At 42.2% G+C, this 24,352-nt stretch overlaps 1 protein-coding gene across 1 annotated transcript; it reads left to right on the top strand.

Moving 5' to 3' along the window:
• Positions 1–10,166: 10,166 nt before the first annotated feature.
• On the top strand, positions 10,167–23,807 carry LOC111961945 (NACHT, LRR and PYD domains-containing protein 3-like). Its single transcript, XM_023984649.2, has 9 exons — positions 10,167–10,394; positions 11,884–13,570; positions 13,969–14,004; positions 15,064–16,798; positions 19,218–19,391; positions 19,475–19,654; positions 19,842–19,994; positions 20,087–20,124; positions 22,359–23,807. Exons 2-9 carry the CDS (start codon positions 13,300–13,302, stop codon positions 22,961–22,963), a joined length of 3,192 nt encoding a protein of 1,063 aa, XP_023840417.1. The 5' UTR covers positions 10,167–10,394; positions 11,884–13,299; the 3' UTR covers positions 22,964–23,807.
• The last annotated feature ends 545 nt before the right edge of the window (positions 23,808–24,352 follow it).

The following is a 24,352-nucleotide window of genomic DNA, read 5'->3' as shown; positions in this document are numbered from 1 at the left end:
GAATGTTAGCTAAAGAGTCTGGTACTCAGGGGAGAAGGAGTGGGTTTCCTCACTCCATCCATCATGCGGGGTCAGTCGGTGTGATATCAGGAAACGCCCATTGATACCTGCCATCGGTCAGTCCCGGTTTTATGAGACTAATGGTTTCTCGACACAGGGGATTTGTTTACATAACAGGTTAAGATAATTAATGTGGCAGGTTATGTGAATTAGCGTGGCAGGTTAGCCAAAGGGTTAGGGTTAGCTACACTCCTACAGTTGTAAACAACGGTTGTACCCCACACACAAGAAACGGCTAAGGACCAAATCAAATCAAAGATGGCGAGCATCAATGGGTGTAATTTGATAGAGTGGAAGGGGTCAGAGTCCAAATGTACATTCTGGCATGCTGATTGGTGGAAACCAGGAGGCAATGAGGGGTTTGATTAGTCTTGCYCCTGTAGGTGGGTTTTGCACCAGCTGAAATTCGATTGCGTTTGTTTAGGACCCRGGCTGCCTCCCGGGCGTGAGCCAGGTGCCCGTTCAACCCCACGGCGAAGTCATCKCAAAACAAAAATGAAGTAATTAAGCACGTGGTGTAATGAGAAGGATTCTGTTATTTTCACAGTTTTCAATTTAAACACTTTATCTGACTTCCCAATTGTCATGATGGAGACCCGGCAGTGAATTATCCGGCTTAGTTATGTTTAGTAACTCTTAAAATCAGACAATTAACATGCAGTCCACAAGCTACTATCTGCTAGTCCTCATTGCTAGGTTAGYCATATCCGGTTATGACGATGACACGCATAACCAATCAATTACGGAGATATCTTTCAGACATCACTACATCTCCCCTTTTCTGAGAGAAATAAACTGTAACACCCTCTGTACCTAATACAAATATTCACCCTGTGGATCGTTTCAATACAAACTATTTGTATTTCAATGACATATTTTTTCAGTAACATAAGTTTTGTTTTTCTTTAACATCGACAATACACATAACTGTGTCAACTAGGACATGGGGGTAGACAGCCCTTTGTCCACAGCAACATAAGGATTATTCTGCCCTGAAACAGTTGCTGTTCCTATACCTCTTTCTTTCGTTCTTTTTTTTCTCGGGTGTCTCTGAACCTCAGTGGTAGTTTTACCTCTCGACCTCTGGAGGTCATTCTCACCAGTTGTGGTGAGGCTGGCTGAGGTGGTGGACTGAGTGAGGGGATGAGAGTTGGCTGGCTCACAGGCGGGGCCTGGTAGACTGGATGGCTCACAGGCGGGGCCTGGTAGACTGGATGGCTCACAGGCGGGGCCTGGTAGACTGGATGGCTCACAGGCGGGGCCTGGTAGACTGGATGGCTCTTTTCGTTGATGCTGCATGCCTGTCTCGCTGGAGAAGGTGGACTCTAGAAAAGCCTGACGATGCTCGCCTGTTTTTCCGAAGCGATGGGTGCCATGTTCAGTTTCCACAACGTAGATCTCCGGCTCTGAGATTTTGCTGATGACAAACTGCTGGGTTTTCATCCTTCTCCTCTTCCAGCTTGACTCTGACCACTGTGTTCAGGGTGTAATACGGTGGGGCGCACTGAATGCTTCCTGATATAGAAGAACTGGTAAGCTTGTTTGGCTTTCTGGTCCTTCTGTTTAACACTGTTGTGGCTGATAAGTTTTGGTTGTATATTTCCATCCAGCACGGGGACCAACGTCCGGATCTGACGTCCAGTCATGAKTGGTGCTGTGCTTGCTCCTGTTGCGCTAATGGGGACGTGGCTCGGTTGTTTAAGAATTCACATTAGCTGTCTGTACAGCACTCTCCGCTGCTCTATTTGCCTGCGGGCAATGGGGACCGGAGGTGGTATGAGCCAAACCATACTATCTGAACTCCTTGAACTCAATGCAGACAAACTGAGTAGCGTTGTCGCTAACGAGCTCAGTAGGTATCCCCCATCTTACAAACATACCTTTGAGGCGGGTGATGACCTGCTGGCTAGTGGTAGTGGGCAGGTGAGCTATTTCTATGTCCCTACAATAGTAGTCCACCACTAGGAGGTATTTCTTGSCCTMTAGCTCACACAGGTCAGCTGCGATCTTCTGCCACGGACCCTTAGGTAAAGGTGTCATGACAAGGGGTTCTCTCTTCTGAGTTGGTTTGTTCTCTGTACAGAACCTGCATGACGTGCATCATTTTTCTCACGATGTSGGTGCTGATGCCCGACTACCACACCGACATCTTGGCTCTTTCTTTGCCCTTTGTCAGCCTCATGTGACCTTTATGTATCTGTTGCAGAACTTCTCTCTGTGAAGCTGGGATGCCAATCCTGTCTTGATATAGCACAAGTCCGTCCCGCTCTGATAGATGTGTGTGGTATCCCTGTAGCGTGTAGGGTAGCTGCGCCATTCTCTGAGACCAGCCTTTTCAGATGTAGCCAATGACCATTTGGAGGTGTGCATCATTGCGTGTCGCCTCTCTGATGTCATCCAGCCTGTGTGCAGACACTGGTCTGCTCTCCCCCACAGCTTCCACATATGCTTTGACTTCTTCTTCTGTGTCTGACGTGTTTACTTTCAATGGGTTTCTTGACAGTGTGTCATCCACCACTAACTGCTTCCTAAGAAACACTGCTTTCACTTTGAAACGTCTGAGGCGCATGAGCAGTCGCTGACACATGAGTTGTGCTTTGTCCAGGTCGTAYGTGTTGATCAATGGAACGAGTGGCTTATGGTCTGTCTGTAAAACAAAGCTGCCCTGCAGGTAGCAGTCAAACCGTTCACATGCCCACCWGCCAGGCACTCTTTTTCAATTTGCGCGTATCTGTTAGTGAACGTGAACAAAATGCAACAGGACAGAGTTCGCCACCCTCTTGTTCCTGTAGGAGGGTAGCTCCGAKGCCATAGCTGCTTACGTCCGCACTAACCACAGTTTGTTTGCTGGCGTCGTAGTATGCTAATACGTTTGTTGACACTAACATAGCCTTGACCTTGTGGAAGCCCTGCTCCTGTGGGTTTCCCCACATCCACTCTGTCTCTTTTTTCAACAGCTCAGTGATGGGGTGTAGCACTGATGACAGGCCCGGAAAGAATTTCCCCAAGTAGTTCACCAGTCCCAGTATCTGGCGAAGCTCAGTGATGTTTGTTGGACTGGGCATCTCGGAGAYGGCTTTCACAATGCTGTCATCCGGATTTATCTCATCCGGCTTTATCTCATCCAAGTACAGGATCTCCGACTTCCCACAGTGRCACTTGTCTTTGTTCAKCTTTAGTCCTGACTCTTTGATGGTCTGTAGCACTTTGCTCAGATTCCTGTCACGTTCTTCCTTATTTGCACCGTAGACCAGCATGTCATCCATCACGACGACTGTGCCTTCGTGTCCTCTCAGGAGCTTGCTCATCTCCCTCTGAAAGATCTCTGGCTCGTTGTTTATTCCTAAAGGAAGGCACTTTTTTCGGAAAAAAGTTTTGCCCATGCTGCAGAGGGCTCTATCAGTCCACTAATACAGGACTATTAAAGCCCATACTGCAGAGGGCTCTATCAGTCCACTAATACAGGACTATTAAAGGCCCAGCACTGCAGAGGGCTCTATCAGTCCACTAATACAGGACTATTAAAGCCCAGCACTGCAGAGGGCTATATCAGTCCACTAATACAGGACTATTAAAGCCCATGCTGCAGAGGCTCTATCAGTCCACTAATACAGGACTATTAAAGCCCATGCTGCAGAGGGCTCTATCAGTCCACTAATACAGGACTATTAAAGGCCCATGCTGCAGAGGGCTCTATCAGTCCACTAATACAGGACTATTAAAGGCCCAGCACTGCAGAGGGCTCTATCAGTCCACTAATACAGGACTATTAAAAGCCAGCACTGCAGAGGGCTATATCAGTCCACTAATACAGGACTATTAAAGGCCAACTGCAGAGGGCTCTATCAGTCCACTAATACAGGACTATTAAAGGCCCAGCTGCAGAGGGCTCTATCAGTCCACTAATACAGGACTATTAAAGGCCCAGCACTGCAAGGGCTCTATATCAGTCCACTAATACAGGACTATTAAAGGCCCAGCACTGCAGAGGGCTATATCAGTCCACTAATACAGGACTATTAAAGGCCAGCACTGCAGAGGCCTATATCATCCACTAATCGGATATTAAAGGCCCAGCACTGCAGAGGGCTCTATCAGTCCACTAATACAGGACTATTAAAGGCCCAGCACTGCAGAGGGCTATATCAGTCCACTAATACAGGCTATTAAAGGCCCAGCACTGCAGAGGGCTCTATCAGTCCACTAATACAGGACTATTAAAGGCCAACTGCAGAGGGCTCATCAGTCCACTAATACAGGACTATTAAAGGCCCAGCACTGCAGAGGGCTCTATCAGTCCACTAATACAGCTATTAAAGGCCCAGCACTGCAGAGGGCTCTATCAGTCCACTAATACAGGACTATTAAAGGCCCAGCACTGCAGAGGCTATATCAGTCCACTAATACAGGACTATTAAAGCCCAGCACTGCAGAGGGCTATACAGTCCACAATACAGGACTATTAAAGCCCAGCACTGCAGAGGGCTATATCAGTCCACTAATACAGGACTATTAAAGCCCAGCACTGCAGAGGGCTATATCAGTCCACTAATACAGGACTATTAAAGGCCCAGCTGCAGAGGGCTATATCAGTCCACTAATACGGACATATTAAAGGCCCAGCACTGCAGAGGGCTCTATCAGTCCACTAATACAGGACTATTAAAGGCCCAGCACTGCAGAGGGCTATATCAGTCCACTAATACAGGCTATTAAAGGCCCAGCACTGCAGAGGGCTCTATCAGTCCCTAATACAGGACTATTAAAGCCCAGCACTGCAGAGTGCTATATCAGTCCACTAATACAGGACTATTAAAGGCCCAGCACTGCAGAGGGCTATATCAGTCCACTAATACAGGACTAATAAAGGCCAGCACTGCAGAGGCTCTATCAGCTCCACTAAACAGGACTATTAAAGGCCCAGCACTGCAGAGGGCTCTATCAGTCCACTAATACAGGACTATTAAAGGCCCAGCACTGCAGAGGGCTCTATCAGTCCACTAATACAGGACTATTAAAGGCCCAGCCACTGCAGAGGGCTCTATCAGTCCACTAATACAGGACTATTAAAGGCCCAGCACTGCAGAGGGCTCTATCAGTCCACTAATACAGGACTATTAAAGGCCCAGCACTGCAGAGAGGCTATATCAGTCCACTAATACAGGACTATTAAAGGCCCAGCACTGCAGACGGCTATATCAGCCACTAATACAGGACTATTAAAGCCCAGCACTGCAGAGGCTATATCAGTCCACTAATACAGGACGATTAAAGGCCCAGCACTGCAGAGGGCTATATCAGTCCACTAATACCGGACTATTAAAGGCCCAGCACTGCAGGGGGCTATATCAGTCCACTAATACAGGCCTATTAAAGGCCCAGCACTGCAGAGGGCTATATCAGTCCACTAATACAGGCCTCTTACCACTAATACAGGCCTCTTAAAGGCCCAGCACTGCAGAGGGCTATATCAGTCCACTAATACAGGACTATTAAAGGCCCAGTGCACTACTTTTGTGATATATATTTTTATATTGTGATTTTTCAGGCGGTGCTRCCGCACCCTCAGCACCCCTGTTTCCCGTGGCCATGTCTGTGTCTGAGGAAGCGGCCAGATGAGTCTCACACTTAGGAGAACAATAGGTGAAACTGGTTTGACAGGTGTTGTCACATTCCTAACCACCCACTTGCTCATGAGATTGGCCACCAAAGTAACTATATTTGGTTGAGGGTGTGATTTTATTGGAGGGCTAGTCTGTGATTTAAATGTCAGTTGGTTGTTCGTTGCCGAGTCGTGTCACTGCAGCAAGCTGATGGCAACAGTTAGACCACAGGCCAGCTCCCTGATACACAGTGGCCACGTTCCAGGACGGTTTTATTGCAGTCAAGCTGCACACGGCAACCAATGGCTGCGTGCTACATCATCATCTGTGCAGTCGGGCATCAGATTGGGTGTGTTCCACAACTAATGCGAGGCGACGCAACAACCAATGGTCGCATGCCACGTCATCAACTGTGTCATCGACTGACAAATTGCTATAACATATGACGTGGTTAGCTGATACCTAAAATACCTATCCAGGCGTTGTCAGATCTGTCAGGCGTCAGCCATGTCTAAGCATAGGAACTTGCCAATTGCTACATCATTATGATGTGGTTAACTGAGACGTGAAACACCTATCCAACATTTTTTTTATATATATATTTTTAGATATCAAAATGTACCTTTACCAGTTGAATGTAATTATTTTTTGTATTACTATCTTTCTGAAATATTGTAACAAAATATGCAATTTAGACAATATACGTGCACATCAATATCCATTATACATCAAAATCCATGATACATGATACATCAATATCCATTATCCATCAATATCCATGATACATCAATATCCATTATCCATCAAAATCCATGATACATCAATATCCATGATACATCAATATCCATTATCCATCAACATCCATTATCCATGATACATCAACATCCATTATCCATGATACATCAATATCCATTACATCCACAACCGTTAGGATGTTACTGATATCATATAATGAAAAGAGAGAAACCAATTATGAAAGTTAGGCTTTACAAAAAAAATGTTATTATGATACGATTTAAGGCGCATGTTTTACAAAAACGTTGTTACATTGCCTGTCCCAGTCACCTCAAGGCACTTTCATTTGGTTAACATATTCATCTTTATAACTAATGCTGGGGAACTGCTGTGAGTGGAAAAAACAAGTTCTGTGAGTCCTTTCTAAAAGACATGCTCAGAAATACTTCCTGTTGTTGCAATTGAAAGGTCATCGTCTCAGTGTTGCCAACTTAGCGACTTTGTCTCTATATTTAGAGAGTATTCAGACCCCTCTAGCAACACATTTTCAAAAAAGCGACAAGCGACAAATCTAGCAACTTTTTCTGGTGTTATTGGAGACTCTGACATGAAAGCACGTATCATTCTTACTCTTCTCAACGAGCAGCGGATGTTGCCGTGGGCCCCGCCCACGTCCCAAAGCACTCACAGGCGGCCCAGTCCTCACGCAGCAATCCCTCCCAGCTGCAGTCAGAGCAGGAGATGTTCACCCCTCCACGTCCAGACTGCRAATGAATCGCACATGCGGGAAGCCGCCGCTGGCTGATCCTGGCCTGGTTCACAATAAAATAAAATAAATTAACCTGAATTAGGGCCAGACTAGTTACCATAATTTTCTCACATTGCCATTGACAGTTTTTTCCATTGTCTCTTTTTGGTCCATTTAGATTGTTAATGTAGATTGTATACAAAAAAAGTGTAAAAAATGTTATGGTTAAAAATGTTCATGTTTTACTGTGACTTGTTGTAGGCTCCTAAGTGGACCATAAGGTCAAAAACCAAACCAAATCAAGAAAACTAAAGTAAAAAACAAAAAAAATTAAATTAAAAACTAAGTAACTCCGCCAGTGTCTCTTTTGGGTCACTTTTGCCGGTCCCAAGCCCRGATAAAGGAGGAGGGTTGGAATTGTGACAAAAAAAACAAGAATCAACAGAAGAAAGTTCATTTGTAGTTCTAAACATATTTAGGGTGTTTTTTTCCTCACTTTTTGTCTCTCCCACGACGTTATTCCTCTCCTACAGCGTCCATCACAATTACATGGCAAATTATGCAAATTAGGTGATGACATCATTTAGCGACTTTTAGGACAGCCAATAACTACTTTCCTTACTGAGGAGTTGGCAACACTGCATCACCTCATTCTAGTAAGTCAGTATGAATGAGAAGGACATCACCTCCAGACAGGAGCAGCAGACCGGAGTTACTCATGAGACAGAAGAGATCTTTCAGACCAGTTCACTGTGTCAACAGCTATGAAGGGGGGGTCAAAGACAACAGTAAATATCAAATCTGTAAATAATATTTTTAAATGTAGATTTTTTTAAATTTTACTGAAGATAGATTAAAGGGTTTTTCCATGAGATTCCTATAAAACATATTTACCAAGTTTTACACAGATCTTGGCGGTCTACAATTTTTTTTTTCCTGAGGTCTTGGCTGATTTCTTTTGATTTTCTCATGATGTCAAGCAAAGGTAGGCCTTGAAATACATCCACATGTACACCTCCAATTGACTCAAATGATGTCAATTAGCCTATCAGAAGCTTCTAAAGCCATGACATCATTTTCTGGAATTTTCCAAGCTGTTTAAARGCACAGTCAATTTAGTGTACTTCTGACCCACTGGAATTGTGATCAAGTGAATTATAAGTGAAATAATCTGTCTGTAAACAATTGTTGGAAAAATTACTTGTGTCATGCATATAGTAGATGTCCTAACCGACTTAGTTTGTTTACAAGAAATTTGTGGAGTGGTTGAAAAACGAGTTTTAATGACTCCAACCTAAGTGTATGTAAACTTCCGACTTCAACTGTATATACATAAACTGTATGAAATTATTTGATATTGTAAGCCATGAAATGTAGATGAAATATTTGTGCAATGAAAACTGCAAGAAAATACAGTATATATATATATATATATATATATATATATATATAAACGGAATGTAGTGGAGTACTTTAAATACATTTTTGTTAAGTAATTTACACCACTGAACTTTAAAGGAACACCTCAATTACCTTGACTAACCGGTGCCCCGCACATTGACTCTGTACCGGACCCCCTGTATATAGCCTCGCTATTGTTATTTTACTGCTGCTCTTTAATTATTTGTTACTTTTATTTCTTATTTTTTAGTTAAGACGTGTATTTTTCTTGAAACGAAATTGTTGGTTAATGGCTTGTAAGTCAGCATTTCACTGTAATGTCTACACATGTAGTATTCGGCGCATGTGACAATTACAATTTGATTTGTTACACATGAAAACATGTTGTGAACCTGGTGTGACATTATTGAAACTGTGCTGACACCTAGTGGACACCAAGAGGAATTACACCACACACACTATAAAACAGATCCTTTACCTACATTGCTCTTTTTTATTAGACACTAATACACTGCACAAAAAAAAATAAAGGGAACACTTGTTTAAGTGTTCCCTTAATTTTTTTGAGCAGTGTATATACGTCCAATAAACAGACATTCAAAAGTCGGAATGTAAAGCATTAACTACTGGAAAGTTCTTCAAAAGCAGCTGTAGTGAGTCAAGCATCTTGAGGTTTCCTGAAATAGATTAAAGCATATTTTCTAATTTATTTCATNCTGTATATACATAAACTGTATGAAATTATTTGATATTGTAAGCCATGAAATGTAGATGAAATATTTGTGCAATGAAAACTGCAAGAAAATACAGTGTATATATATATATATATATATATATATAAACGGAATGTAGTGGAGTACTTTAAATACATTTTTGTTAAGTAATTTACACCACTGGACTTTAAAGGAACACCTCAATTACCTTGACTAACCGGTGCCCCGCACATTGACTCTGTACCGGACCCCCTGTATATAGCCTCGCTATTGTTATTTTACTGCTGCTCTTTAATTATTTGTTACTTTTATTTCTTATTTTTTAGTTAAGACGTGTATTTTTCTTGAAACGAAATTGTTGGTTAATGGCTTGTAAGTCAGCATTTCACTGTAATGTCTACACATGTAGTATTCGGCGCATGTGACAATTACAATTTGATTTGTTACACATGAAAACATGTTGTGAACCTGGTGTGACATTATTGAAACTGTGCTGACACCTAGTGGACACCAAGAGGAATTACACCACACACACTATAAAACAGATCCTTTACCTACATTGCTCTTTTTTATTAGACACTAATACACTGCACAAAAAAAAATAAAGGGAACACTTGTTTAAGTGTTCCCTTAATTTTTTTGAGCAGTGTATATACGTCCAATAAACAGACATTCAAAAGTCGGAATGTAAAGCAYTAACTACTGGAAAGTTCTTCAAAAGCAGCTGTAGTGAGTCAAGCATCTTGAGGTTTCCTGAAATAGATTAAAGCATATTTTCTAATTTATTTCATCTTTATTTAACTAGGCAAGTTGAACTCAACATCGACACAGACACAAGTTACCTGCTATATTTGGGAAACAGGATTAACACAGAGAGATCTTGACAAAATACAATGTATGTTTTTGTAGTACGAGTAGGCTGGTATATACCGTATCATCGGTAACAATTGTGTACAAGCCAMCTAGYTAATRAAATAGTGKGGCTAGCGGTCATTAGTTACATTTCAATCATAGCGATAGCCTAATTGAGGCGCAAYAGAGTTCACCGGCGAATMCCGGAAATAATAACTAAACCAACGAACGAGAAATGGTGGAGGCTATCAGAATGAAGAGACATTTTYCCCAATAAACGTGGTGAGTGAAAAACGTATTTGCATACCGGGTAGGGAGTGGGCTCTCTCATTCTACCGTAATACGACTTTGTATGCGTTGTTTGTTGSCAACCTTGATATKTACTACGTTTTTGGAACGGATTCCTGCTTACAATCAGAAAACGAAAAAAGCTCGACAGTCAGGGAGAATCGAAAATGCAAAATAAGATGGAGGATTGTGATTGCGAAATGAAAGGTAGAGTCCTAGATAGCATCAAATGTTAAACAATGGATAAAGGACTTTTTAGTTCTTATGGTTAAAATGAGCAGAGCAGTATTCCACTCCTAGGAGACTTCAGTAGTGTGCTGAACCAATTTACACGTCCATTTCAGGTAACAAGACCCACCAGAACTAATAATACCACCTGACGCCTCTGATAGTGTGGGCAAGTGTCGTTACTGGTGTAGTGTAGAGGTCTACGTGGCACTGATTTCGGCACCTACAGCTATTCATACCGAAGCCGCTGGCTTTCTGTCCGACTCACCTGCTACCGCAGGAATTGGTCCCAAACCCAACCAGTCCCGCAACGTTTAGGCATATGTGACGCAGCTCAATTGCCAGCCATGGTCCCAGCAATTATGCGCCCTATAGGCAATATCAAAATGCACAAAAATATGCTGAGAAATAGGTTAGATTACCACAGATTCTCACATGGCCCTTTATATTAGGCTTCCGGTATTACTAGACATAGTTTGAAGAGAGCAGAGTTGGAGAGACTTGAACTTTCTCTTCATTCAATAAAATGTATTTMYAAAGCCATTTTTACATCAGATGTCACAACGTGCTATACAGAAACTCCAAACAGCAAGCAATGCACTCACAAACTACTACGTTGTATAGCCTACCTTTTAGGAGTGGGAAAATTTTCAGGCTGAGAAAAATATGGGTGTTCAATATTTTATTTATAGGCAATGTAGTAAACTATAGGCTAATCATGGGAACTCCGTTGACTAGGCTTGATTGAATATGACCCTCAGTCTGAAGGCAAGTTGCTCCAGTAGTTCATAGTAAAGTGAGTAATACTGATGAATGAAAATGTAACAATGTATTATGTTCTGAGTCAGCACATTGACAAAATCACAGGAGGAACAAGAAACTTCTATTTTGGGTGATAAATGTTTATAAAATGAAATGCCATGGTTGAATTGCAGACACCAACCCAATCGTCTTAGATTTCTACAAGTGCCTGTAAAGGGGTAGGAATAAGGTTGTAGGGGTTTATTTGAAAATGACAGATAACATATCACAACTGGTTTCTGCCTCCAGCAAAACTACCTGTTGCAGTTCTCATTGGAAACCTCATTGGCTCTGTGATGTCCTATTATAGTGGGGTTGCAGGAGCCCGTGTCTTGTAGAAAGGGAAGGGGACATGCTGTTATAGAATGTATGGTATGTGAGCAGGTGACCTTGAATAAATGCCCATGTTAATTAGTAACTAATGTCTAGTTATTGCAATATTACTCTATTCTAGTAAACCCGTAAGAGAAGGACAATCACCTCCAGACAGGAGCAGCAGACCTGAGTTAGTCGTGAGACCGAAGATAACTTTGCAGACCAGTTCACCATGTCAGCAGCTGTGAAGGGGGTCAAAGACTCACAGTAAAGATCAAACCGGAAAATTAAAGTTACTGCACACTCGAACTTCAGAGTGGCTGTTCCCCAAGTGAAATATGCAATTACATGCTAAAACGTGACCGGWTCTCGCTGCCTCATGCTTGCTCTACACAACAATAATACCCATTGTAAAAGCCCATCTGAACTATCTTGGCTTAACGATAAGAATCTTTCACCATTTCCTACCGAACTACCTCCTTGTTACACACGCCTCTAGGAAGAGGGAACGCAACACCCTGCTACAACTCAACTCCCTGTGGTGTGAAAGAGGTATGGGACTGTAGGTGCGAGTAAGGATGATAAAAGGCAGAACATTTGCCGTTTACTAGGAATTTATTCCGTCACACGGTAATATGGGGAAAATGGTCTGGACAGAACCAAAGTAAAGTAAATGTCAAAGCCCCCTCTATCTTACCTGCCTACCCACTACTTATCCAACTTAACACCACCTGGTGCACTAACCAAAATACAGGGGGTGGTCCGCCCAGGTCTTACCTGTGAATAGACTTCGGGTATATCTATGCCCRCGGGCCTCTTGCCTAAGCACTCCCTAGGTGCCTTCCCCCCCTGGGAACAGATGAAACAGAATATTACAAACTACTTGACAACAAAACTGAGAGAAAAAACTAAGGACATTAAAGAAGCTCTCTCTCTGAACAACAAACACAGAACACTACAATCAGCAACAACTAACACAGTACATAACAAATCTCTTAGCAACATGCTACAGCCATCAGCCTCCTCTCTCAGCAAWCATCTCCCTCCTGAGCAAGAGAACACTGGTTAATATAGCTTCAGGAGTTGGTAATTGAAGACAGCTGCGTCCTGATGAGGGGGCGGGGTCAGCTCTCCAATTATCAATGGGGGCCGACCAATCAGCTGCTTGGGGAGAATTTCAGGAAGCCATTTCCTGAAATACACTCACAAATACACATACTACAACACAGAMACTGGGGAACGTAACACTCCTCACTTGGCACAGATGTCAGTTCTACGTCTACTTTGGATTAACATTTGTTTGAGTTGTCAACGAACCGTGAAATCAACAATAAATGTCACCATGTCATTGGCTTTAGGTTAGAAGTTGGATGAAAAAAAKACTAAATGCCCTTACGTTAACTTTTTGCAAATCTATAATCTGTTTTTCACATTGATTCAATGTCATCACATTGCTTTTTTTTTTGGATGAAATGATGTGGAAACAAACACACAGATAATATTGATTCAAACAGTTTTTGCCTAGTGGGTCATGTCTTCAACTCACTGATCAACAATGGAGACACCTGTCCCTGAGCTGTTGCTGACCATTCTAGAGGACAAACTGTGTGAAGAAAAACTGAAGAAATTCAAATGGCACCTGGTCCAGGGTGTAAAAGGTTTCCCTCAACACATCCCAAAGGCCCGGCTGGACAAAGCCGACCACCAGGACATTGTGGATAAGATGGTGGAGACTTACGGCCTTGAGGGCGCAAAGAAGATCACACTGGAGGTCCTGATGAAGATGAAGCTGATTGATCGCACTAATATGTGGACAGAACCAGCAGGTTAGATGATTTAAAAACATTTAAAGGGATAATAGTCATCATCATGATAGTCATATTGTGTTAGTATTGAAATGGCTATGGTCTGGCTCTGGCCTGTTCAAGAACTACAAGTTATACCCATTAGCGTATGTCCTGTTCATGACAACATTATGATGCTGTGATGACATACAGTTAATGTGTTTCAGAATGTATTGCCAAAATTCATGGTATCAATCTATGTACATTTAGTTTAATTAATAAAGGTTTGGGGTTGGTGCTCCATTGTAATTTTAGCACGGCTGTGATGGTCGACGGTACTACTCGGATAGCGTCTTTATATATGACCTCAGCAYGTGCTTAAAGCCATGCTAAAACCACCATGAATCACACAGCCTCTCTCTCCCCTCTCTCTTTCTCAGCCCGGAGTGCTCCAGCAGTGGTTCAAAAAGTCAGAGGTGAGTAAAACAAATGAACACAGCGGCTACATTTGACACGTGGCACGTCATATTCTGTTTTGTAAAGTGGTTTTCTGGTTGAGAACCAGATAAACGTTGTCTTTTTTTTTCCATGACAAAATCGAAACGTCCTAGGAAGAATACCGCAAAGTTGCTACTTTCCATACAACAAGTACAAAACCTGACCAAAAGACGACATAATGATGTCAAACACATGCAGTTATCATGACCATTATATAAATAACTAGTGGCACCGTGCCCGGCGGGCAGTCAGTCATCTGATTAATGCAATTCCATCTGATGACTGTAACCCTAAAAAAATATTTTAAAAATATGACTGAAATTACCACAGAATCTTTAACTCAATAACCCGTCTACTAATAAACTATGGTCAACTTCCTGTCTATTTGAAATGTAATGATTATTTTGCTTATGATCACTGTCACCCTATGTGTTGAGCTATTCAATTGTCATAGACAATTATTTTGTTGCAAATGCAACTGTGACCATGTAAAGAATTGTTAGGCTACTCATTTGAAATCCTCAGGTGGACACCTTGTGTGACCAATAGTCTTTGTGAGACCTGGCACAGTAAAATAATTTTGTTGCAAAAGCTACTGCCTCCCATACATCATAGAACACTCTTCAGCATCATTAAAAAATAATAATAATAATGTTTTACCCATACTCCAGCAATCTATCACAGGTGTGTAGAATCTGTAGAAAAGCTTTTCTTGTGCAGAGTTGCGGTAGCTCTGTAAAGTCCTGAAATCGAATCTTTGGGCTTTGTTTGAATGGCACATGGGAGTTACCACAGGTTATGTTGATGAGTCCTACCTTTTACCTGGGCCATTTCCCATATTGGCCGAGAACATATAGGCTACACTACAGGCTTATCAGTTTTGGAAACCAAATCTAGCCGAGGCTACTTATTAGTCTACTGTCTGGAATTTATCTTGCGTTGGTCTGCAAATGTGATCAAAGATGCATGTGTTTTATTAAAGGCTAAAAGTGTAAAGAATAAACTGAATCTATCTTTGTTTTCCCTTGCAATTGAAGATGAACTGAAATCGTACCTAAAGAAGAAGTATGACCAAATATATGAGGGGACGTCAAAGAAAGGGGATTTCGTCTATCTAAACAAGATCTACACTGAGCTTTACGTGATAGATGGGGCCATGGGAGGGGTCAGTGGTGATCATGAGRTCAGATGTCTGGATTCCAGAACACCAGCCACAGAAGAGACCGTTAAGCTCAGTGAAATATTCAAACCCCAGCCTGATCAGAAGAAACGAATCAGAACAGTGCTTTCACTGGGTATCGCTGGAGTGGGAAAAACTGTCTCTGTTCAGAAGTTTATTCTAGACTGGACAGAAGGAAAGGAGAACCAGGACATTGACTTCATCATTCCACTTCCTTTTCGCCAAATCAATAAAATAAGAGCAGAAGACTGCAGTCTGATTGACCTGCTTCATCAGTTCTTCCCCTTCATGGAACCAATCGATACTCTGGAGGAAGGTTTTAAGGTTCTGTTCATCTTTGATGGTCTGGATGAGAGTCGACTCCCTCTGGCCCTTAATCATAATAAAGATGTGGCTAAAGACACAAAAACAGCTCCGCTGGACGTCCTGATCACAAACCTCATCACAGGACAGCTCCTCCCTTCTGCTCTCATCTGGATAACCTCCCGACCTGCAGCAGCCAATCAGATTGATCGAAACTACATCCACCAGTGGACCGAGATACGAGGGTTCAATGACCCTCAGAAGGAGGAGTACTTCAGGAAGAGATTCTGTAATGATGACCAGGCCTACAGAATCATCAACCATATAAAGTCTTCAAGGAGCCTCCACATTATGTGTCACATACCAGTGTTTTGTTGGATTTCAGCCACTGTTCTGAATGATATCCTGGGTAAAACTAAGAGTGGAGAGATGCCAAAGACTCTGACTAAAATGTACGAACACTTCCTGCTCTGCCAGACTGATAAAATGACAGAACAGAAGTATCCCACAGGTAGTAAAAACGTTGTCCTTCAACTAGCAAAACTAGCATTCTGTCAACTGCAAAAAGGACAATTGATTTTTTATGAGAAAGACCTGCGAGAGAGTGGTATTGACATTGAGGTGGCTATAGTGTACTCAGGTGTGTGCACTGAAATATTTCTAGAGGAGGAGAAAGTGTTTAGCTTTGTGCATCTGAGTGTTCAGGAGTTCCTTGCAGCTCTATATGCTTACCACTGTCACACAACGTACAACAATAATGTACTTCTCCCAAAGCTGACAAGGAAACATTCAATATTTTGTTTTGGATGTATTCCACAGTCTTGGACATCTGTGTTTGACTTACATAAGACGGCAATCGACAAAGCCTTAGAGAGCCAGAATGGACACTTGGACCTTTTCCTCCGCTTCCTGCTTGGTCTTTCACTGGAGTCTAATCAGAGACTCCTGAGGGGAATCCTACCAGAGACAAAGGACCAAGAGGACATTGAGAAAACAGTCAGGTACATCAAGGAGAAAATCCGAGAGGACCTTTCTCCAGAGAAGAGCATCAACCTGTTCCACTGTCTGAGTGAGCTGAAGGATGAGTCTCTGGTGCTGGAGATCCAGAGCTATCTGAGATCGGGGAGTCTGCCAGTGAATGACCTGTCACCTACACAGTGGTCAGCACTCACCTTTGTGTTAATGACATCTGAGGAAACACAAGAGGTGTTTGACCTGAAGAAATACATCAGATCAGAGGAGGGCCTCCTGAAGCTGTTGGCAGTCATCACCTCCTGCAGGCGTGCTCTGTAAGTAGGCTACTAAAGTTGAAGTTGGTCTTGGTATATCCCAGGGACAGAAGTTATATTTTGGTCTCCATAAAATCATCAAATCGTATTTGTCACATGCGCCGAATACAACAGGTGTAGACTTTACAGTGAAATGCTTACTTACAAGCCCTTAACCAACAATGCAGTTTTAAGAAAAATAAGTGTTAAGTAAATATTATTATTATTTTTAAAGTAACAAATAATTAAAGAGCAGCAGTAAAATAACAATAGCGAGGCTATATACAGGGGGTACCGGTACAGAGTCAATATGCTGGGGCACCAGTTAGTCGAGGTAATTGTGGTAATATGTACAGTACATGTAGGTAGAGTTAAAGTAACTAAAGTGACATTTCCACGTTTGATCTGCTCTTTCCAAAGTATAATTSACAATAGTTAAATTAATTGCACCATCCTTGCTAATTTCAAGTGCTTGCCACCAGACGAGTAATGAAATGGATGTGCAATTCAAAATGTAAAAATCTAAAGCAGTCACCTCCATCAGAGAGAGTGATAGATTCGAGAGGGATACTACTACTTTATACAACGGGTGGGTCTAATCTTGCACGCTGATTGGTTAAAACCGCATTCCAGCCGGTGTCTATTCCACAAGTTATCACCGGCTAAAGCTATGACGTTGAAATGCCTATTTACTCTGTTCCATCTCACTGCGCAATCCACTGTCTCATYAGCTCAACCAGACAAGTATAAACTTGATCTCCCATTTCTTTTAGACTAGCAATTGGTTTTCAGTAGCGGAGATTTGTATAACACTTGCAGTCTGTCTCTCTGACATTTGCAACATTGTTTGAATATTGAAATTCGATCTCCAGCTGTCCCATAGTAATGCATGTGTCGGGGCGAGACAGACTGACAATCAATAAACCAAGGGGCCTGTAGACAGGACCCCGACACCCAATAAGGGTGACGAGCGAGAGAGAAACAGGTCGAGACGTGAGCTAAGTGACACAGGATGCACTTCCTGACAGCCGGAGGCAGGCAGGCAGCTTTTCTCGGGTAGTTCAAATCATGAATTAGCATAATTTTTTATGGATATATACAATTTACGAGTTAATGTTAATAGAAAACAGGTAAGACAAAACGAAATGCAGCTAGTTTGCAGTCTTTCCAGCTTCAGTTTGAAGTGATTGTGTTAGCTGTGTTGTTGGCTAGCTCCTCTTAACAACAGTGTCCTGATGAGAGCACACATTTTCTATGACAGGTGAAATCGTGCATCATTAGCTCATTGTTATGGATGTATCCAAGTAAATGTCTCAAGAAAACAGTTAAACAAATGCAAATGCAGCTTCTGTTGTTATTCTGGCTGCACTGTTTGACGTGACTGTATGTTAGCCGTAGTTGGCTAGCTATCAAGCAAGGGATAAGAACATTGCCAGCCAGTATGGCAATAGAACATAAAGACTGAACGACTGGGTCGCGTCTCTGGCGAACGACCAGTMGGCCTGGGTATCAACCCTAGGTTTTTGTCAGGACTATATCTCGTGGAAGGATGAAATAGTATTAATCAATACATCAAAATAACGTTTTTAATGAAAATATGTCAATTATTATTTGAATATGTTGGTAACCCGTTGTATAAAATTGATAATGCCCTCAAAGCCGGTGTTTGGAGTATATATTGACACGGTTTGCCTAACAACACTCATGCCAATATGTCCCCGAAACACCGGCTTCTCTGGCATTATCACTTAAATACAAGACACCTCCATCAGAGAGGGATAGATCAGAGGGATACTACGACCATATAAGATGTTTTAAACACAAAATAGTTGATATTAGAGGAGCCAATACTGCCATGTGATTTGATGTATAGCATTGTTGAAATAAACTTTTCATTCTGCTTTAGCTTAAACGACAAGTGCCGTTAAACGTTATTTTCCTGTGTTTTAATGTATATTTCCACAATATGAGGTTGGAATAATACTGTGAAATTGTGACAATGTTGCTAATGCCCTTTTAGCTTAAGAGCTGGTTGAAAAGACCACCTGAAATGTCAGCCTGTTTTGGTGGGATGGAGTTTTGACCTGTCTGGTGACATCACCAGGAGGTAAATTAGTTAATAGACCAATAAGAGAGTTCCAAACCCCTCTGCCAATAACAGCTCGTTGTCAGTTTCCCCCTCCCCACTCAGACCACTCCCAGACAGTCCTAGCAAAATTAAAAATTCTTGCTTGAGAAATTGCTCTTGCTAAGAAGCTATTTTGGTTTATTTTTGACCGTTTTGATTGAAAGCAATCACAGTAAGGTACTTAAATTGTTACCCAGAAATGATTTGATAATGAGGTCGAAACTGCTGCATTGGACCTTTAATGCATACACTATGCGAAAGAGTTATGCAATTTAACATGTGTGTCATTCTGTGAAAAACATTCTTCTCCAGACTAGATAGCTGTAACCTTACAGCAAGATGCTGTGAAATGTTGGCAAAAGCTATCGGCTCAAACTCCTCTTACATGAAAGAGCTGGACCTGAGTGACAATGACCTACAGGATTCAGGAGTGAAACTGCTCTCTGCTGGTCTGAGGAGTCCACTATGTAAACTGGAGACACTAAGGTGAACAATTCTGGACTTGAATTGGGCTCTGTTTTATTTGTTCAATTGCGCTTCCTTTGTTCATATTTTTATTTATTTTTCAGACTGAATAGATGTAACCTCACAAATAACTGCTGTGTAGCATTGGCCTCAGCTCTGACTCTGAGGTCAAACGCCTCACACCTAAGGAAGCTGGACCTGAGTGACAACAATCTACAAGACTCAGGGGTCCAGAAGCTTTCTGATGGACTGAATGATCCACAATGTAAACTGGAGACACTGGGGTCAGTTGCTTTGGGTTATATGGGGCAATTTTCTAGGACCTTGTATAAAATGTCTGTAGCTATCATAATGTATCAGTATGAGTGTTCTCAATGTAGGCTTGAATAAAATGTCATCTAGCCTTTGGTTTATACCTGTGAACTGAAGAAGAGTTTTTGGAATATTTGATGATAGCAACTGTTCCCACAGGTTGTCGTTCTGCGGAGTCACAGAGAAAGGCTGTGCTTATCTGGCTTCAGCTCTGATGTCAAACCCCTCCCACCTGAAAGAGCTGGACCTGAGATACAATCACCCAAAAGATTCAGGAGTGAAGCTGCTCTCTGCTGGACAATATACAGTCAGGTGGGTCACAACAATACATACTGTGAAATGGGTGATAAACACTAATACTACAAAATATTAATTCTGTTCATTCTCTGTTCTTCTCTTACTAGTTTTCACCCTGGGGGAGAATACTGGTTCAGCGTTAGATGTAAGTGTGTTCGTGACTTTGCTCTCAGTCTGCATGTTAGCGCTGGATTAAAATTATACTAAAAAAAGWGTTCCGTACTTTGCCCTCAAAACCCAGCAGCGTTGCAGTTCTGGACACAAACCAGTACGCCTGGCACCTACCATACCCTGTTCAAAGACACTTAAATATTTTGTCTTGCCCATTCACCCTCTGAATGGAACACATACATACACAAGCCATGTCTCCGGTGTCTCAAGGTTTAAAAATCATTCTTTAACCCGTCTCCTCCCCTTCATCTACACTGATTTGAAGTGGATTTAACAGGTGATATCAATAAGGGATCAAAGCTTTCACCTGGATTCACCTGGTCAGTCTATCATGGAAAGAGCAGTTCTTAATGTTTTGTACAGTCAGTGAACAGAAATATAAACACAACATGTAAAGTGTTGGCAAGCTGGAGATTACATGTGAAAAGTAAACACATGGGTCCCTGCCTAATCAGGGCCAGATTACCAGTTAAAACAACGGGTCTCCTGCAGGCCCTCCGTATATGTATTCAACACATAACCAACATACACACAGACATCGATGTGTACACACACACACACTTTGACATGACGTGTTCTGAAAACAGACCTCCAAAAATCACACGACTTCAAAGTTGAAGCAGCAAGTAAGTAGGAGTATGATATACACTGAACAGAAATATAAACACAACATGTAAAGTGTTGGTCCCATATTTCATGAGCTGAAATGAAAGATCCCAGACATGTCCCATATGCACAAAAAGCTTATTTCTCTAAAATTTTGTGCACAAATTTGTTTACATCCCTGTTAGTGAGCATTTCTCCTTTGCCAAGATAATCCATCCAGTTGACAGGTGTGGCATATCAAGAAGCTGATTAAACAGTATGATCATTACACAGGTGCACCTTGTGCTGGAGACAGTTAAAGGCCACTCTAAAATGTGCAGTTTTGTTACATCACACAATGCCACAGTTGTCTCAAGTTGAGGCAGCKTGCAATTGGCATGCTGACTGCAGGGATGTCCACCAGAGCTGTTGCCAGTTAATTGAATGTTCATTTCTCTACAATAATTTGGCAATACGTCCAACCGGCCTCACATGATAATGCACGGCCCCATGTCCCAAGGATCTGTAAACAATTCCTGGAAGCTGAACWTGTCCTAGTTATTCCATGGCTTGCATACTCACCAGACATGTYACCCATTGGGCATGTTTGAGATGCTCTGGATTGACATGTACGACAGCATGTTACAGTTCCCGCCAATATCCAGCAACTTTGCACAGCCATTGAAGAGGAGTGGGACAACATTCCACATGCCACAATCAACAGCCTGATCAACTCTATGCGAAGGAGATGCGTTGCATTTGGCAAATGGTGGTCACACCAGATGCTGACTGGTTTTCTGATCCACGCCCCTACTTTTTKTAAGGTATCGGTGACCAACAGATGCATATCTGTATTCCCATTCATGTGAAATCCATAGATTAGGGCCTAATGAATTTATTTCAATTGATTGATTTCCTTATATAAACTGTAACTCAGTTAAATTGTTGCGTTTATATTTTTGTTCAGTATATATTAGTTTAATTTTAAATGTCCATTTAGTTAGGCAATTTATGTTAATAATTCATAGGACTACAATCTCGTTTGATAAAATAGATATGCCTAATATTTATAATCTCAATTGTCTTGATTTAGTTACAAAATAATGAAGTGGACAAAATAATGAAGTGGACAGTTCTTTACTTTAAAGGTTACATTTCCCTAGCGCCATCCCTTGACTAAAACATGTGGTGGGGCTACCGTTTTGTTGTTTTTCCAATCCCAGACTGTTGTTTTAAATGTGCAGTCCGTAATTCTAAAAACAACAAAACGGCTGTCCGGCATCTTTTTGAGGGGGTTAACAGCTACGGGATGGGGCTGGAGAAACCACTCTCAAATAGACCGGAGCTATGGATTAAAGGACTGACCGTCCATGAGATCAAAATGATCATTTTAATTAACCGTGTTTTTATTTGATTTATTTTGTACAATTACTAATTATGGGCTTAATAATTTTGTACAATTATTAAGTCCAAAAATGGATGTACCAATTCCAGATTTCCCCTTGAAGACTAATGATTAATGTCCACTGTATCAGTATGCATTTTAATAGAGCACAGTTTAAATTACTTGCTTACACTTTACATCGTTATGTATAACTTTTTTTTCTTTCATTCCCCCATCAGATGTCTGTAACCTCACACTGGACCCGAACACAACATGCAGAAATCTATCTTTGTCTGAGGAGAACAGGAAGGTGACATGGGTGACCACGAAGCAGCCATACCCTGATCACCCTGAGAGATTTCACTACTATGCACAGGTGCTGTGTAGAGAGGGTCTGACTGGCCGCTGCTACTGGGAGGTCGAGTGGAGTGGGAATAGGGTTGAAATAGGTATGACATATAAAGGAATCAGCAGAAGAGGACAGATAGATGACTGTGTTTTGGGACACAATGACAAATCCTGGTGTCTAGATTGTGATGGTAACCAATACACTGCCTGGCACAATGATGAGGACACTGCCATATCTGTCTCCTCTCGCTCCAACAGAGTAGGAGTGTCTCTGATTTGGTCGGACGGCAGTTTGGCCTTCTATAGCATCTCTTCTTCTAACACGTTGACACACCTGTACACATTCCGTACCAAATTCACCGAGCCCCTCTACCCAGGATTTAATATTACAAACAACTCTTCAGTGACTTTGTGTCATAGATACCGAATGAGAAGTTCCCAAGCTCAATTTCCACCGCATATAGGCAAGAGCCTGACACACTATGCAACAGAGTGAGACTTGAAAGGAGCGCACCTTAAAATTGCGGTGGGAGAGAGAACCTGCTACAGTTGTTTAGATAGGATTTTGAAAATGAAGATTCTGAGTTTATAAAGTGAAAACGATTTCTAAGATGCATACTTTCACATATCATTAAGTCCTGCATTCAGACACGAGTCCTGCATTCAGACACGAGTCCTGCATTCAGACACGAGTCCTGCATTCAGACACAAGTCCTGCATTCAGACACGAGTCCTGCATTCAGACACGAGTGCCAGAAATGTTCCAAAAAGCGGAATCTGCATTGATTACCATGGAGAGTGGATGTTCCTATTCCTATTCCGCTTTGTCCGGTGGAGTGGGCCAGAGGCTCCTTTCAAGTCCTGTTTTGAGGCCTTGTGAAACCAGAGGGTTCCAGAGAGCCGGCTGGGTGGAGGAGCACTATCTGTTGGATGTAGGCCCACAGACGTTCCCTCTCCTCTGTGTAGTTCCAGTTACACTCTAACTGGAATGTCAGCAGCAGGATAGCAAATCTAGGAGCTTGTGGAATGTCAGCAGCAGGATAGCAAATCTAGGGGCTTGTGGAATGTCAGCAGCAGGATAGCGCAAAACTAGGGGCTTGTGGAATGTCAGCAGCAGGATAGCAAATCTAGGGGCTTGTGGAATGTCAGCAGCAGGATAGCAAAATCTAGGGCTTGTGGAATGTCAGCAGCAGGATAGCAAATCTAGGGCTTGTGGAATGTCAGCAGCAGGATAGCAAATCTAGGGCTTGTTGAATGTCAGCAGCAGGATAGCAAATCTAGGGGCTTGTGGAATGTCAGCAGCAGGATAGCAAATCTAGGGGCTTGTGGAATGTCAGCAGCAGGATAGGAAATCTAGGGCTTGTGGAATGTCAGCAGCAGGATAGCAAAAACTAGGGGCTTGTGGAATGGAATGTCAGCGCAGGATAGGAACAATCTAGGGGCTTGTGGAATGTCAGCAGCAGATAGAAAAATGCTAGGGGCTTGTGGAATGTCAGCTGCAGGATAGGAAATCTAGGGGCTTGTGGAATGGGAATGTCAGCTGCAGGATAGGAAATCTAGGGGCTTGTGGAAGGAATGTCAGCTGCATGATAGAAAAACGAGGGGCTTGTGGAATGGGAATAGAGCTGATCACAGGCTATGGGATCAAATGCAGTCTGAATGAGCAGGACTTTTTCCATACTACTCTCTCTATATGATGAATGATAATGTTAATCTCACCCCACCATAGCTGTCACTATTGATGAAATCTAGGTGCTTTAAACCAAATACAGCATCTGGTCCTGATGGGGTTAAACCACAGGTGCTTTGTGTGGTCCTGATGGGGTTAAACCACAGGTGCTTTGTGTGGTCCTGATGGGGTTAAACCACAGGTGCTTTGTGAGGT

Source organism: Salvelinus sp. IW2-2015, linkage group LG4q.1:29, assembly GCF_002910315.2.
Source record: "Salvelinus sp. IW2-2015 linkage group LG4q.1:29, ASM291031v2, whole genome shotgun sequence".
NCBI lineage: Eukaryota > Metazoa > Chordata > Actinopteri > Salmoniformes > Salmonidae > Salvelinus > Salvelinus sp. IW2-2015.
The sequence above is the reverse complement of the archived record's forward strand: the minus strand, read 5'-3'. Positions and strand labels throughout refer to the sequence as shown.